The sequence below is a fragment of the Dendrobium catenatum genome, unplaced genomic scaffold (assembly GCF_001605985.2).
Source record: "Dendrobium catenatum unplaced genomic scaffold, ASM160598v2 fragScaff_scaffold_716, whole genome shotgun sequence".
NCBI classification, from domain to species: domain Eukaryota; kingdom Viridiplantae; phylum Streptophyta; class Magnoliopsida; order Asparagales; family Orchidaceae; genus Dendrobium; species Dendrobium catenatum.
The window spans coordinates 15,149,710-15,167,936 of record NW_021319178.1 but is presented as its reverse complement, the minus strand read 5'-3'; the positions used below and the strand labels follow the sequence as shown (position 1 = coordinate 15,167,936).

The 18,227-nt window shown below is 34.9% G+C and overlaps 1 protein-coding gene across 1 annotated transcript in view; it reads left to right on the top strand.

The window, feature by feature from the left end:
* Positions 1-17,547, top strand: part of LOC110109869 (molybdenum cofactor sulfurase) — a gene marked incomplete at its 3' end in the record, with an annotated part of 42,704 nt that extends 25,157 nt beyond the window's left edge. The window contains 9 exon segments of the mRNA XM_020841078.2: positions 5,974-6,100; positions 7,817-7,919; positions 7,993-8,038; positions 8,361-8,399; positions 8,475-8,631; positions 9,163-9,265; positions 13,469-13,585; positions 17,179-17,256; positions 17,446-17,547. Of these exon segments, the coding sequence (XP_020696737.2) occupies positions 5,974-6,100; positions 7,817-7,919; positions 7,993-8,038; positions 8,361-8,399; positions 8,475-8,631; positions 9,163-9,265; positions 13,469-13,585; positions 17,179-17,256; positions 17,446-17,547 (872 nt within the window).
* Between the last annotated feature and the right edge of the window lie 680 nt (positions 17,548-18,227).

Genomic DNA, 18,227 nt, shown 5'->3' with positions numbered 1-18,227 from the left:
TAAAATAATGATTTTTTTTTCAAAAAAATATATAAAATTTAAAAGCTGTGAAGAAAAGTAGCTTTTTTCTTTTCTATTATATGCTGAAGGCACTTGAGCTCACGCCAACAGTCTTCTTTGCTCGATTTTTATGTCCGCTCTCCACTACTCCACCTGTTTGAAACGGGCGGTAAAATCAAAACCAGGCGGGAAAGTGACGGACGGGAAATCGAGTGGCTCGACGAGTGGTTCGATAACTCAATATAGTGTCGCGAGTCGAGCTTGAGCTAGGTATTTGACTTGCGAGTAAAGCTCGTACAACCTCTGACTCGAGCTCGACTCGGCTCATTTACACCTCTATCCATACCTACCATACACGCCTTTCTTGGCATGGTTGGAAGGCCTAGCTCACTAGATGTAGCCCTCTATTTGGGGATGACGTTGGGAGGTTGTTGAAATTTTCACTGAAATTTGGACTTGAAAAAAATATGTTATAGGGGATCTTAATTCATACTACATATGTAAGAACTTATAACCTACTGGGAACTTGTACTTGCAAAAAATCTAAATAAATTAAATTAAAATGCAAATCAGATGCTTAAAAGAATCAAAATGCAAGCATCAAAATTAAAATAAACATAGAACAAAACTTATCGGGAGCTGAATTTGGAAGCTTACTCGAGCAGGAATCCTAAAATCCAAAATCCAAAGAATTTTAACTCAAGCCTCAAAATGTTAAAAGTGAACTCCCACATCCTCCATATTTATAAAGTAGGAAAACTCGTTTATGGAGCCCACAATATTTATTACAACAATAACATCAAGCTTTTATCCGACTATGTGGGGTTCGCTACATGAATTCTTTTTCTTCATTGTGTCCTATTAAGAATCAAATTCTCATTTAAATCTAATAAAAAAAGCTCATTTCTAATAATTTCTTACAAAGTCTTTTTGGGTATACCTCTACCTTTCTTAACATAGGCCACATTCAATACATCTACTCTCCTAACCGTGTCATCGAGAAGCTGATGTTTTATGTGTCTAAACCATCTAAGGCGACTCTCTCTAATCTTATCTCCTATTGGAACTACAAGCTTTTCACGTTTATACTCATTTTGCATTCTTTCTCTAAGAATGAAGCGACTCATCCACCTGAGCATCCTTATCTCTGCAACAACAACAACAACAACAAGCATTTATCCAACTATGTGGGGTCGGCTACGTGAATCCTTTTTCTCCATTGTGTTCTGTTAAGAGTCAAATTCTCATCTAAAATTAATAAAGAAATGTCATTTCTAATACTTTCTAACCAAGTCTTTTTAGGTCTACCTATAACTTTCTTAACATAAGTCAAATCTAATACATCTACTTTTTTAACCATGTCATCGGAAGGCCGCCGTTTTATGTGACCAAACCATCTAAGGTGACTTTCTCTAATCTTATCTTCCACTGGAGCTTTTCCAACCTTTTCAAGTATATGCTCATTTTGTATCCTTTCTCTAAGAGTAAAGCCACTCATCCACCTGAGCCTCATCTTTGCAACGCTTAACTAAAATTTATGATTCTCTTTTATTGGCCAACATTCTCCGCCATAAAGTATTGTAGGTCTCACTACCATCTTATAGAATTTTTCTTTAAGCTTGTGGGGTATTTTTCTATCAAACAATAGACCCAATGCATTCGTTCACTTCAACCACACAACTTGAATTCTATTAATAATATCCCCATCTATTTCACCATCACTTTAAACAATAGACCCGAGATATCTAAAACGTGTACTCTTATTAATGACTCGATCGTCCAAAGTCACAATCCTCCCACTAGATCTATTACTACTAAAATCGCACTCCATGTACTATTGAAACGAAATCTTTAGACTCTAAGATTGATCTCCATAATTAAAGTTTTCCTTTAACTCTCTCTAGTGTTATGAATAAGAAGAGTATCATCAGCAAAAAAGGTACACCGGGTTACATCCTCTTGCAAAAGTTGAGTAAGAACATCCATGACCAAAGCAAAAAGATGTGTGCTTAAAGCTGGTCCTTGATGTAATCCAACTGAAATAGGAAAATATTTGGTCAAACCACCTTATGTTTGAACACAAGTAATAGCTTATGCATAGATATCCTTAATGACTTGAATATAAGCATTATTAACTCTTTTAGTTTTCGATATGTGAAAAGAAAAGTACTTCTTGGCTTGCAACATTTAATATAAAAGGATATTTAAATGCCTAGAATACGACATGTGAAAAACATGTACTCATGCATGTATCTAATCCATATTCTTTCCAAATTAGCCTTCTTCGCCATCAAGTCCACAACAGATGACACCCTAAAACTCGTAAAATGCAAAATATGAAGGAAAATAAATAGAATTTACATGATTGCTAATTGTACGAAATTTGTAAGAATTTTTCAAATTCTAATGCACAATGCCTTAAAAATTCGTGCATAAAATTCAAAGCCTACTAATGTATCCTAATATAGATATTTGCAGGACATATGCATGCATCCAGAGACAATCTTCATATCCCGTCAAATTTACCTTGAGAAGTGTGTAAATATAATTAAAATGTAATGTTATGCTTAAATGTCATACGGATGCACGGGAAATCTTGCAAGTATGCAATGCAAGTACCCTAAAAGTTGCATGAGAAAAAAATCTTGAAAATTGTGGGTCCGCATATGCTCTGACGAGTGTGACGAACGTGTAGACGAAACATCCAAGGGTGCTGTGTGAACTAAAATATTACAAAATGAGTTTTGAATTCCTGAGTCTGATCCTCCTCCTTGGAAAAACCAAAGTTGACTCGACTTGCATTAACGAACGAGCATACAATCGTGAAATTAGAAATTAACTGAGATATTTATTTTAAAGTTCCCATTCAGCCTTTAAGTTTTCACACCCTATTTTTGACCCACTTCAGTTAACCCAAGGTGTAGCAGAGGACAATTTGGACATATACATTTCTCACGCCCATCCTGAACTACATTATCTAGATTGAGTAGGAATTTAATCTATTCAGATTATCCCAATGCAAATATATTCTAGCCATTGAATTATACCTCATGATTTCATGTTTCGAAGCATGCACAGTATACATAAAAAAAAGTATACAAAGCTTGACTAAAAACTTCAAATAAAGTTTTACATACCAAAAGCTTTAATATACAACTTACTATCTACACCCAAAATTATTATGTACACGCGGGGCAGTCAATTTCCTGCCTAAAGCTTCATTAGCTCCTTTCCATTTCCTGCAATACATCAACTAGCCAGCAAAATGCTTAATTAAATGCGCAATCCTAATACAAGAACAAGAAACAATTAACATGTATGCTGATATTTCAAACTAATCTGAGAGACTTAAGTGGTACACATGTATAATTTGAAAGGAATAAAATATAATTAATGTTCAATGCATAAAATTGTGCAGTTTACAGTATCAAATCTTTCAGATTTTTCTCCCTTTTTTATTGTTTTCTTCATGCACACTTTTAGAAAGTTATATGATGCCTATAGGTTTTAGCACGTTCATGGCCGCTCCCTTCAAGGTTAGATCTAAAAATTCTAACTTTTTTGGTTATCAATTTATGATAAATTTATGGTCGATTGTTTTTTCCTTTACTAGAGATTGAGTGTATCACCTCATTTTTTAGGTTAGCAGGATGGATTTTATCCTGTAGAATACCTCGACCTCATTCTCTTTTATAGACAACCTAAATAATAATGCTTTAAAAAATTTTAAATAGTTCATAACTTGAAATCAATTTATGATAAACCTAAAAAATAGAATTTTACCTTAACTACATTTCTCTTCATTCAAATCAGATTCCTTATCTAATCCCTAGCCTCCTTCCTCTTATTTCCTTCATCGATTTCAGAGTTGCAACCGCTGTAGTCCCCGCGGCCCCCTCCTCCAGAACCCATCTTGCTCTTGGTAAGCTATTGTTTCGGTTCCAGATGTTGGGTACAGGTGGAGGAAAAAAAGTGGAATGATTTTTGCTTAACTAATATATATATATATATATATTGCCGAGTTTGATGAGTAGAACATAATGAAATAATAATAAATTTTTTTTTTTTATAAAAGTTGGTTTCTTTGGCTATAATTTCAGGGAAAAGTTTAAGCTTACCATTTTGAAAATTTATGGGTATAGTATAAGGCCCCTTTAAAAAAAAAACTTCATTATAAGAAATGAAAATATACAAACTCTTAGTTGTCAACACATATATGATAACCCCCAAATTCATTAGGTGAACTCGATCTTCTGTTAGGAGGAAAATGGAGTTGTTAAGGTTTAAACTATGAAATAAGATTGTCTATATATACCCTATGATGATCGTGTTGAAAGTGAATCTCATCCGGAGGGGATCCTGCATTTAAAAATACCTCAAAACTTTGGTAAAAATGCTAACATTTTAAAGTGAGTTTATGTTATGTCGATGATGATCATGTTGAAAGTAAATCTTAACTGGAGGGAATCCTATGTTTTAAAATACCCCAAATTCTAATGAAAATACAAATATTTTAAAAGTGACTTTGTCACCTTGATAATTGCTGTGTTGAATGTTAATATGAATCGGAGGGGTCTCTATCTTTTAGATGCCCTAAATCTTAAAATTAATCACTTGGGAGCTCAAATTTTTATAAAATTATCAATATGATATTTATCAAAATTTAAATATAAAATGAAATTAAATCATTCAAAAATTTAAAGCAGAAATTCATTCACATTCTGCAATGGTTGTTGAGTAGGATAAATTTAGGAATAATTTTAGCTCATGAAGAGCAAATGTCTAGTTGAGAATATTGCCCAGAATCTCAGTAAGGACGTGACAAAATTTTCTATAACCGAAGGTTTGGCCCAATGACTACATAGACCTGTGGCTTGGCCCAATGGCTCCATAGAGACCCATGGCTTGGCCCAACGGTTCTATGTGGTACATGGTTATCATGGGGTTTCCTAGTTTGTTGAACCACATTGACAACGTTCAACTCAACTGCAATGGGACATTGTTGCAGCATTCAAAGAGACTCAACAACTCCATGGCGACAACTTTAACCCACATGGGAAGTAGTTGGCAATGACCACTAGTGGATTGGCATCGAATCAACTGAAATCCCTAGTGGCATTTGATGGAGACTGCCATATAATGCTTGCCAATGAGAGGTGTACCTCAAAGCGGAGATTTCCTATTGTCTCCTTTACGACCATCTTCCTAATTGATGAAGTCAAGCTGTATCTGAAGATGTGAGCAAAGTTGCCCTCCAATCCAATCAATTGATCTTATTGGAATTTAATTGAGATTGCCCTCCAAACAATGCCAATGAAACGTTGGTCTCTCAACTGAGTTGCTTTATTCGTCTCCTTTACAACCGTCAACCTAGTTGCTGTTGGAAGGCTTTATTCAAAAATTGTCAACTGCCCTGATTCCTCACTCATTATTCATTGTTTTATAAATTTTCTGACGAGTTGAACACAAATAATTAAAAAGTTTATCTCGGTTAGGAACATAAAATATGGGGGTCAAGTGGAAGGAATAATTAGGAAAGAAGGTTGTTTTCAACAAATATAATCCTACAATCCTGTTTAATGCTCTCTTTCCTCGGCTAGCTCCTTGCCTTTCTGAAGCTATTGTATTCTTGTAATTGTCTCGACTTGTTTAATTATGTTTGAATCTTTTATTGGGATATAATAAAGGTGCCAGCTAATTATATTTATTCTTAGTTATATCTTATTGAAGTCATCTATACACCCAGACCTTATACTTCGATAATAATCTAAGACTCTTTGAACCTATAGGAGGATTATTTCTAGAGCTCTTTTGATGCGATATGAACTGCAAGGTGTTGTAAGGTTATATTGTAGTGGTTCAAGATGCCATTTGGATATGCGTTTCCTATGGTCTATTATATTGATATAGTTGTTTTTATTTTATTCTGGCATGGACTTGTGGTTAACCTTATTATTCACTTCTTTGATGCAGGGAATAGTTATAATCTGTTTGCTTTCCCCTCGGAGTGCAATTTTTCTGGCAAGAAATTTCCTCTAGAACTAGTCAACATTATTAAAGGGTATGCTGGAAGCAGAATTGGAGACTCACTGCAGTGTCGGTAAATGACAATTCTTCATTTGTTATTAACTGTCTGAAAAACTTGGGTTTCCAAAGCCGTATCTTTCTTGAACTTTTGTTCAATATATCCATCTTAAGTTTTGCATGTATATTTTATCCTTATTCCTTTGACCTGATGATGCGAGCAAAAAATATAGGGGAGCCTATATCTCTTGATCACAAAGGACACGACGGACTTCTACAGACGAAAACGACTAAGGACGAGAAAACGGAAGAACAAACTCTTACATTTCAATTTAAACTAAACAAAAGAAAACTTATACCAATACAAACGACTCTTGCAAACAAAATGACGACACCCTAAAGTTGCTGCACTTAGAGAAGAGGGATACAGGTGGAGTGGCGCTTGCGGAGAGACGAAAGAGGTTAGAAGCCCGAGAAGAAAGGTTGGAAAGAACCTGCAGGATTTCCGGAGGGGATGAGAAAGAAAGGGTGGAAAGAGCCCGCAGGATTTCCAAAGCCAACCCGCATGTTAAAACTTCCAAAAATAAGTTATCATTCAACTTAACTTCAAACATTACAAATCCCCCATATATATAGGTATGAAAGGGAATATGAAAAGACACAAACATTAATTCTAACACAAGAACCTAAACATCACAATATTAAAACACCTAAAAATAAATCCCAAACCAAGAAACCGAAGAGGCAACCGCGGGAGCCAAGGAGGCCGCACGGTTCCAAGAGGTCACGGTCACGGAAAGGAGCCCAAGCACGGAAATCCAACAGCCGGCCGGAATCCCTAGGGGCAAAAGCACAAAATACAAAAAGCCATGGTGGAATCCAAGGAGCCACGCATGGGAAAAAGCAAATCTTGGAATTCCAAAAGCCAGTTTGGAATTCCAAGAGACCTACATAATTAAAACATAAAAAGTAAGATAATAAATGAACTAAAATGTTAGCTAATAATGAGCTAACCCTTAGTTCAATAAATGAACTAAAGACCAGCTCATAAATGAGCTAAAATTTCAGCTCAAATGGATTGAGGTAGTAGACTCAAGGGAAGCCAAAATTTGATTTATTTTGGACTAGTGTTGACCCCCCCCCCCCCCCCCCCCCCCCCCACCCCGCCACCCGCCCCCCCCCCCCCCGTCTACATCTCCTGACTTTTTTGTAGTTTTGCTTATTCTTTTTGGTTAAATTTAGCGTCATGTTTGGAATTTTCAACTAATATACCCTTAGCTGTATTTGATCACATGATGTGCGCTCTAAGAATATAAGAAAGCAAAACTAGCCTTACACTCTGAATTTACTTTACACTCATCCAAACAATTCCAAAATATTCTTTTTTACATTTCATTCATTTTTTAGCCAACCAAACAACTCCTTAGGAAAATGGTAAGTCCCCAGTAGAGTGAGATTGAGATTTTGCTGTTAGAAGATACCATTTTATTGGTATAAATAGATTATTTTTCAATCATGAGATAAATGTGTTTTGTTGAATGTATTGAGGAACCATGATTATTTAGTTCTAATAGTGTGTGTGTGTTAAATGATGACTTTTGTTTTAGGTTTATAAATGGAATGGTTGGTTTATCTGCCAATAGATCTAATAGTTGCTGCTTACCTCATCTATGGAGGGAAAATTGATTATTTTCATTATGATTTTTGTCTTATAGTTATTTCATTGGTCCCTTGTCTGTTAGAATGTTCAACGGAAAATTGGTCATCATTCTTGTTCCAATTTGGCATGTAGGGGTTCCTGGTTGGTATTGATCGATGCTGCTAAAGGCTGTGCTACTGAACCACCAGATCTAGCTAGGTATCCTGCAGATTTTGTTACCTGTTCTTTCTACAAGGTACATTCCTTCTATGTTATACAATCGGAGATTTTGACCTTCTTTGACTTCACTGACTGCACGCATGTTTTAGATGTTCGGTTATCCAACTGGTCTAGGAGTTCTCATTGTTCGAAATGGTATGGGACTTGCTAAATGCTTATTCAACTTTTATTTCTTCTTTTGGACTACATATTCTTGGTGATATAGCAGGCTTTTTGGCATCGGCATTATTGTTTTTCACTTTGACAACAGATGCTTTAAAAAATTTCCCCAAGACATTATTTTTTTTGCATTGTCCTCCATTAAATTTGTTTGTTCTCTTTTAACTTTACCGGTTCTTTTCGTTTTGATTTTTTAGTTGTAGTCTATCTTTCAGCTACTGTTGTTATATTATTTTCATATTAACGCCAATATCATTTGGGTTTTGAGCTTTAACTGATTAAGTTGTGTGCTTTGCAGAGGCTGCCAGGCTTCTGAACAAGAAATATTTCAGTGGAGGTTAGCATCTTAACTTAGTTGATTAATGATTGTGATGGGGACATGACTATGGATTTTATTGCTCGAGATTTCCAGGTACTGTGTCTGCCTCCATTGCGGACATTGACTTTGTAAAGAAAAGGGAAAACATTGAGCAGTTATTTGAAGATGGAACTGTTTCATTCTTGGATATTGCTTCTATCCGCCATGGCTTCCATATAATCAATAGATTAACTGTACTGTCTATAGCACGGTATTTTTTGCGTTCCCTCTCTACAAACATTTTAAAAGCAGGTATTTAAGAAAATTAGCATTATCGGTTACCAATTGTGCGTCTAATTTCTCTCTCAGCAGGACTTTGCTTCTTGCTGTGTTTTTATAGATTTCAATGCCCACTAACAACAGTTTATAACTTATATTTAGTTTAGTTCTGTTATAAGTATAGTGAAAGCATTGAACAATTTGAAGATTATTATTCCTTAATATGCTTGGTCCATCGTTTCTATCATGAAAGAAAATTTCAAATATGTGATCTATCTTATCATTTTTTGTAGCTAACTACATTGTTGGAAAGGAGGTATTTAAGGAATTAACTAAGAAGTACAACGACTGGATGAAATTTCAATCTTATCTGAATTTAGCTTCTTGTTGACTGTTAATTAAATTTTATACTGATCCCACTGACAAAAGTTCAAGTTCAAATCCTATAAATTTGATGCCAACAGAGTGACCCGTTAGATTCACTTGATATGTAAAGCATTAAAATGTGTTATAATTCTTGTAGGCATACAGCTTCTCTTGCAACATATACAAGGAACAAGATGTTAGAGTTGAAGCATGGCAATGGGTTGAAACTTTGTTTACTCTACGGAAGGACAGTTGAGAAGGTTTGTCATTAGTTTGCATACCATTTTTCAGCCTGTGGGTTTCAATCATTACATCGCCATCGACATATTAGTTTCCCAATAATTGCTTTGTTACAATATGATATAGTCAAATATTTATGTACTTTTTTATGACTTTTGATTGATTATGTATTGCAATTTTTATTTTGGTTACCCTATGATTGAAGACAACTAATGATCATGCTAGGTTGGTGCTCTTAGGATTGTCTCTCCCTTTCATTCACTTTGTTTCTTTGGGTTTTCACTTGGTTGGCTGCTGGGTTGATTCCTCATGGCCCCTTTTCCTCGTTTTTTCCCCTTGGCAGCTGTCCCTTCGGTTTCTGTGTTTATTAGTTGCTGTGTTGAGCTTCGGTTTCCCGTTGACAGCTATCTCTTCGATTTCTGTGTTCATTGGCTGCTGTATTGATTCTTCGGTTTCCCTTAGGCACCTGTCCCTTTTGTTTTGCTGCAGTTTTGAGGTGTTCCTAGTGGCTGGTTTAGGTGTGCTTTAACTTCTTGCATTAATGGCTCTTTTCCCTATAAATAGGGGCTGTTTTTCTGCGGTTTGGAGGTTTTTTAGTAAAGTGTTTTCATACAAACATGCGAGTTTTTCTAGCTTGCGAGCTAGCCTCATGTACCCTTTCCCTCTACTTCTTCGTCTTGGTTTTCTACCTCTTCTTCTCTTGTAATGGTTCTTGCCCCATCTGTATCCTTCTTCTCTTGTGAGCTTAATGGTGTTTGCTGCCACCTTTTGGCTGTTATTTGCTGGTGGAGGGTGAACTTGTGTTGGATCGTTTCAATAGTGGATTCCTGGTTAGATCTTTCCTTTGAGCACCTATCCTAATATTTTTCGAACTTTGCATGTGATGTGACCACTTGTTGGTTGTTCTGAGGGCAGCCTTATTTATATTTTCCTATGTGTTTTTCCCTACAGATTTCGTAAGATATTTTCTAAAACTTATTTCTACTTTTAGTTTTTAACATGTGGATGTTTATTCTTTATTGAAAGGAAGAATTTTCTAATTGCTTTCCTAAGTGTTTTCTATAAAATATTTAGAAACTAAGGTCGCATCACAATAGTAATATGGTTCCTCTATTTTGATATCATTAACCCAATTATTTGGTATGCTAATCTATACATGTCAATTTTGTAAGTTTATTTTTGCACGCTTGTTTGTGTATCGTTCTTCTATTTACAAGTCTGTTGACCTTCATAAATCAGCCACCCAAATAACTATAGAATCATGCATAATTGCCTTAATATAATCCTTACTAAATATCCACTACCCAAATATAGAAGGAGATTGACGGGATCCAGGTGAGCCTCTCACGGATGCCATGGTGGTCGGATCAACGACCAAGGGACGACTGAGATTTAACAGCATGATCTAGGTGAACCTCCCACAGATCCCCATGCTGGCCATGGGATTAAGAGCCAAGGGATGACTGGGATTTAACACTACCCCTCAAGCTGGGGAATACATATCTATTATTTCCAGCTGCCAATTAGTCCCAAAAATGTAGAGTTATCAAGTCCCTTGGTAAGGATGTCTGCAACATTGGTTTCACCATCAATAAACTCTTACTGCTCATTCTTTAGGAGCAACACCTCTATATCACCATCATACAAAATTTTTTGCATTCTTGTACTTTGATCAAAAGAATCAACAATGCCATCATAAAACCTCTAATCATTTGACCACCAAGTTTTTATTTTTGAACCAACAATTGTGTCATCCAAGCCTTTCCTACGCTTCCGTGGTCCAGAATCCTCTTGTATGCCCGAAGCACGCTTCCATCTTGATTTTGTTTTACCGATATCTTTAACATGGTTATGATCTTTAATCAAAATTTTCACTGTGGACTTTTGAAAGAAGAGAACTTTAATTTCAATTTTTTGTCTTCAACCTCGGTATGCTTAACCCTTTTCTGCTTCTTATTTCCAACAATTTGCTTGTTTTTTGAGAATCTCACTCTAATGTTTCTTTGAGATCCATTTCCACCTCTATTTCTTCAAAGCTCTTTGTCAGAATTACTTCGCGAGCTTTTTTCTTATTACCAACTCCATAATAATTATTTGCTATTTGACAACGGCAATGAAGCATTTCTTCCTCCTTTGATTAAAATTAAATATTTTAATAAATTAAAAACAAGATTAAAATTTATTTAATTCAAAAAATGACATTAAAATTAATTTAATTTTATTGAATAAATAACTTTAAAATAACCAATTTCTTTAACTAATTGAAGAATGAACTAATTAAAATATGTAATTAAAATTTATTAATCAATTTAAAAATAACTTTGATTTTTTATTACATTGAGCAATTTAATAATACATTTTAATTCAAAAAAAATAAAAAAAAATAATTATTTAATTAATCACAAAATTTTGTAACTTCATTTAATTCATTTAATCAATTTAAAGTTCATTTAATTAAATTAATTGACCAATTTAAAATTCATTTAATTAATTGAATAAATATTATGAATAAAATAAAATGCAATAAAAGAAAATAATATTCACACTAATCATCCTAATACAACTCACACCAACTAAAACACTCAAACTCCTAAAAACTAAACACCAACTAAAGCTCACAAAACTCTCAAACATAAATCTCCAAACACTTTAAAAAACACCTGTGTAAGCTCTCTGAAGTAACACGAACTCCTGCAAATGAAGAAACAAGTATAGATTAGTAATGTCAACAAAACTAAAGTGCAAAAAATGAAAAGTGAAGTCGTAAGACCCATACGCTAGGGAAATTGTTAGATAAAGTGCAATAACCCTAAAATTCAAACAAAAACCTTACATGCAACTTCCAAAGGAAAGCTGTAAGACCTACCCAAACGATTAAAATAAATCGGGACCTTAGTCTTTATGGCTAGGTTATAAGACCCATTTTCAGGCCACTTCTAAAGACAAAAGCCATAAGGCCTGTCTAAAATAGATAGACGTCTTCCAAGTAAAGTTGTAAGACCTGCTATTCGAGCTACTTTAAATGAAAGTCGTAAGATATACTTCTAAAACAACCAGGTTGCTTTCAGCGGAAGCCATAAGCCTCGAACTAATTTCAATTAACAGGGTAACTTTTAAATTAAGTCATAAATCCCAAACTAAATCAACTGGGTATTCTAATAGATGTAAATCCCAAACCACGGTAAAAATTACAACCTCACTTTAACCACTTCAGTTTCCTCGGAATATCTGAGAGGATGCAACCCATTACTGCTAATTAAATTCCCTGTACACTATTATTAATGATCGTTAGTGTTGATAAAATGAAACCTATGGTAACCTTGGATGACGAAATCATGAGATCTTGATTAGGTTTACCTCCATTTCCCCCTACAACTGAGACTAAAAACACCTAAAATTATTCATAATCGAGAGTTTTCTTTTACGCGTTAAGAGGGGTAATTAACTATGAGTGCTTGAGCTTATGGGAAGTAAGGATCCCCCTGATATTACCCTAAGGGGAAATCTGGTTAACTAGAATCTGACTTAAGGAAGATGTAATTCTATATTTGTAAAGCGGGATTCATGCCGACGCGCCGTTTTTCTTGAGCCAACAGAATTTAAATTCAAAATTTAAAAATTAAAATTGCATCATGCGTCATATTTAAATTTATAAGCAATGAAATGAATGATGTGATAGTTAGATTTATAAATTTGTTTAAATTCAAATTCAAAATTGTTGCATTTGACAAGTTGCAAAGTCCCCATATACGCTAGTTTAGTATATATAAAAAAATTGGATGTTTTGATTATAGGATTCTTCTTAAATCATAGTATGTTTCAAGAAAAGTTCAAATTTCTCTGTAGGAATAAGTCTATTTCTGAAAGTGTTTTTTGGCTTTACTTGTAATTGCGTACTGTTTAGTATATAATTCATCAGGTTTTCTGAGGCATTAGTTTATTTTTGAACATTTAGTATTTTTAATACTTTTATAATTTGATAATTGATGTTATTTAACAAAATAGTTGGGATAAGGCTTTTGATGATGTTGGCATGTACAAACTCTTTATTGTATGTGGAATATTTTGCTACCGAGTTACTTTCTTCAAGTTGTGTTGAAGCTAGAAAAACTGACATTTGTATTCTTTTCTTATGCTTGATTCTCTTGAAAGTTTACTTACACATATATTTATTGTTTAGTTTCAAATATTTCATTTTTAAAATTTTTCTTGTGTTTCTTAAGGCAAATCCTTCTAATGTGGGTCCCACAATCACATTCAATTTGAAAAGGTCTGATGGATCTTGGTTTGGGTATCGTGAAGTTGAAAAGCTGGCTTCTCTATCTTCTATCCAACTACGGGTAAGCTTGTGCGTACCATCTTCTAGCTTTTTACATCTGATTTCTCCAAGCTTAGAGTTGCATGCCAACCTGGTCTGGTAAAAATGACAAAATTAATTTTTATAATTTCTATTTAATTATATTTATTATAAGTTGTATAATCAATAACTTGGTCTGGTCGGCTTGTCTTCCTTTTGCGCATGTGGGGGTTCCCTTAGCTACCAATGCGCCTCCTGTTCTATAACCAGTCTTCAGTAAAAGGTGTTTGTAGAAGGCATGAAGAAGTTATTATCATTAGCAATTTAAGTTATTGTGTAGTGGCCAAAAATTTTTCAATCACCAAAGGGCTACATAGAATATAAGATCAAGTCAATTTTATTTTATTTTTTAATGAGTTCATTTAAGAAGATATTTAAAATTGGTATCTAGTATATGCTATTTATGCTAGCATAATTATAATTAGTGAGGCATATTCGGTAGTAAGTGAAAGGTTGGAATGAGAAAGGAAGGTTTTAGCATCCAAGTGTTTTAGGATTGCTTGAATAGTTATAGAGTGACTGCATGTTATACAGTTTTAGCCAATATGCATTTAATAATTATGATCAAATACCTTTTAATGACTCATATAATAGGCAATGAAATCTCCACCTCTTCATCTTCATCTTCTTTCTACAAAATAAAGGACAATCTCACATTCATGTGCTGATCTTTGATATTTAGATAAATGAGTTCAATGATAAAAAAATAAAATTGGTTCTGATTTATTTACCTTGATTATTCACTTCAACCCATAATGGCATCAAACCCAATTAGATATAAAAATAAGTGCTTGAATTGTTTCATCAACCTGTGCATCCTCATCTTTGTAACACTTAATATTATACTACTCTTTTAATGGCCAACATTTTGCACCATAAAGCATCGCAAGTCTAACCACCATCTTATAGAATTTTCTCGTAAGTTTAAGGGGGACTTTTCTATCACACAACAAGCCCGATGCATTCCTCCACTTTAACCATCCAGCTTGAATTCTATTAATAATATCCCCATCTATTTCACCATCACTCTTAACAATAGACCTAAGATATCTAAAACGTGTACCCTTATTAATGACTTGATCACCCAAAGTCACAATCCCCCGCACAACAATTATTATTAAAATTACACTCTATATATTCAGTTTTAGATCTACTCAAATGAAAGTTTTTAGACTCAAGGTTGACCTCCATAATTCAAGTTTACCTTCAACTCCCTCTCTAGCCTTATCAACCAGAAGAATATCATCAGCAAAAAGCATACGCCTGGGTACAAGCTCTTGCACATATCTAGTGAGAACATCCATGACTAAAACAAAAAGATATGGGTTTAATGCCGATCCTTGATGTAATCCAACTGAAATAGGAAAATACTTGGTCAAACCACTTTGTGTCTGAACACAAGTAACAACTCCTACATATGTATCCTTAATGACTTGAATGTAAGTATTATTTACCCCTTTCTTTTCTAGAACTCTCTATAGCACTTCTCTTGAAATTTTATCATATGCTTTCTCTCAATCAATAATATCATATGTAGATTCTCCTTATTCTCTCTATGCTTCTCCATCAAACCTCTCAGTAAATGTATAGCTTCCATAGTAGACCTACCCGTCATGTATCCAAATCGATTTTGAGAAACATTAGAATCACGCTGCAACCTATGCTCCATAACTCTCTCCCAAAGTTTTAAAATATGACATATTAACTTAATTCCTCTATAATTCGCACAATATTGAGCATCACCTTTATTTTTAAAAATAGGAATCAACACACTCATTTTCCACTCATCTAGCCTGCAATCTATAATAAAAAAAGGTATAAGTGATGTAAAGGTGATAACCTATTGTAGCGATTTACAATAAACCAAGTAGAAGCAAGAATTGATGGTAGTAAAGAGTGCACAAGAGGGAATTATTGATAAAGCTGCAACCTGGTAAATATCAAGGCATATGAATAACTAAATAAATTATCAATTTGATATCCTATTAATGATGAATTCAACAAAGATGAATTATTTAGCCTTGTAAGTTTCTCTAAATAATATAAGAACAACTAACAGAACAATCATGAAACCGCATAAACAGATGTGAGCACACTAAGTGCTCTCATGATTCTCATCCAAAAATAGATCCACTTATTAGTAAGCCTATTGCAGAAAGCATAAGAAAGCACACTTGTTGCCAAAAAGGGCATATCTCGCATCGGTTGGATCTTATAATGTTTAGTAGTTATTTTAAGCATAACATACTGCTTCCCAATAAATTAAATCACGTTTATCATTCTGTCATAATTACATAACATAAAAATATCCTTTAAAATGCATTACAGAAAAAAAAAAAAAACTAGACTTAGCTTAAAGGATTGCAACCTGAAATGAGGGGAACTTTAAACAAGTGGAAGTACTTGAAAGTAACAAAAACCCTCAAACGAATTAACATAGAAAATCGAACTTAAAGTTACCATGAAAATGCACACTTGTTGTAGTAAGAATGATACAAAAAGCACACTTGTTGCTAGCAAAATTCGACATTGACCACACAAAGTTAAATAACACAACCATAATGCAAAAGAAGGGAAATATAGAGAAGTGGAAGTGGAAAAAATTGCATGATTTTTTGATTCTATGGATGGTTACCATGAAAACATAACCGATGAGAACCTGCAGGTGAATGCCGGCGAACAAGAAGAATAACACTGAAGTCGCAGTCTTCTAAAACGCGGACGACGGGAAGGAAATAAACCTAACAGGCGAAGAGAAACTCAAAGACAAAGTCACACTCGCAACCCCCAGCCGTCTTGTGTGATGCTAATATGTGGAGTGCAGATCACGGTTTGCGAAATAACTGGGCGACATGCGACTAGTATTTTTACTTTAATTCATTTAATATAATATTAGATAATATTTAAAATATAATATAATATAATTATTTAATATAATCGAGTAGCTCGACAACCTTTTGAGTCGAGCCAGGCTGAGCTCAAACTCGAGCTCGTTTAATAAAAGAGCTCGAATATAAGCTTGAGCTCGATAAGCTCGACTCGCGAGCTCATTAACAAGTCTAGTTTGAGCAGGCTCACGAGCCGGCTTTGCTTACTTACAAGCCTAGATGAGACTAATATGATGATAGAAACGAGGATTCTTAAATTTGACTAAATAGTTGGTATAAGACTGATGATGATGATGATGATGATAGAAATGATGATTTTTAGATTTGACTTCAAATAGTTGGGATAAAGCTAATGATGATGGTGATGATGGCATATGCATATAATCTATCAGTTCCACATGGCGCATGGTACTTTTTTGGTTCTTCCTTTACTTTCGGTGGATGAAATTGGAGTGAAATTTTTTTTTTTTGTAGTAGAAGTTAGGATCTGGCAATTGCATGAGGCAAATATGAATGCTGGATCATTGCAGAATGATGAAATGGCCAGAAAGTTGAAAATTAACTGTGAAATGCATATGAGTTCAGAGGTTTATTTTGCTACAATACATAATTTAACAAGCCTCCAATAGTTTTTTTTCTATTACTTTTCTTCTTCTAAATTTATGTTTAAAATGTCTGTTTGCTGTAGACAGGCTGTTTTTGCAACCCTGGTGCGTGCGCTAAGTTCCTGGGTTTATCTCATTTAGATCTTCTTTCCAACCTTGAGGTATGTTCTTAAGATTTGTTTGATGAATAGTTAGGCTTTTTAATTACTTATTTTTTTACCATATCTTGATGCTGTCAACTACTTTAGAAGGATTGCTAGTTTCAATGATTAGTGTGGTTAAACTTTATATACATTAGCTATCATATTTAGTTGCTACATTCTTTCTTGTCTTCTTCTTATAATTCTTAGGATGGACATGTTTGTTGGGATGATGCTGACGTGTTACATGGAAAACCAACGGGTGCTGTTAGGATCTCCTTTGGTTATATGTCCACATTTGAGGACGCTGAGGTAAGTAGACTTCTTTTAAGTACATCTTGACACTTTTGAGGGTGCCATTGGCTCATTCACTGTAGCTTCTGCTCGAGTTTCAGTTCAATACGTAATAAAAAAATTGGTGATAATATCATCATGAACAGTTATTTGTAAGACTCCATTATAGACATCTTTGATAACTTTAATATGCCTTTACAACAATCTTCTTTCCTTTGGCACTCACATATTTGCTCTCGTGATTGTGGACCTCTGTTAATCAAAACAAAACAAAGGAAATATAAAAAAAAAATCGTACCTGTTCGCACGATCCTCCCACGTCGCTGGCACGTCGGGGTCGTATCTCCCACGATCTCTTTAATGCCAAAACGAGACAAGCCTTCGGCTTTATTCGGCTCTCTCACGATCCCGCTCCCACTCTGACTCTCGCAATCGCTCTCTCCCCCGACGCTCTCATTCCCTCGCTCCCTCACACGCATCGCTACCCCGACTCCTTTTCCCTGTCCGAGCGGAAGTCACGATATTTTGATCGGAGGCAACGACGGGAGCTCACTGCAACGGTGTTTCCCCGCCCCCTTCGTAGCTGTTCGACTTCACTCCCTCGTCCGACGCCGTCCCCATCTGGCCGGACCGGAAGTTACGACCATTTCGATCGGAAGCAAGGAACTGGAGCTCGCTTGCTGGGACGGTAACTTTCT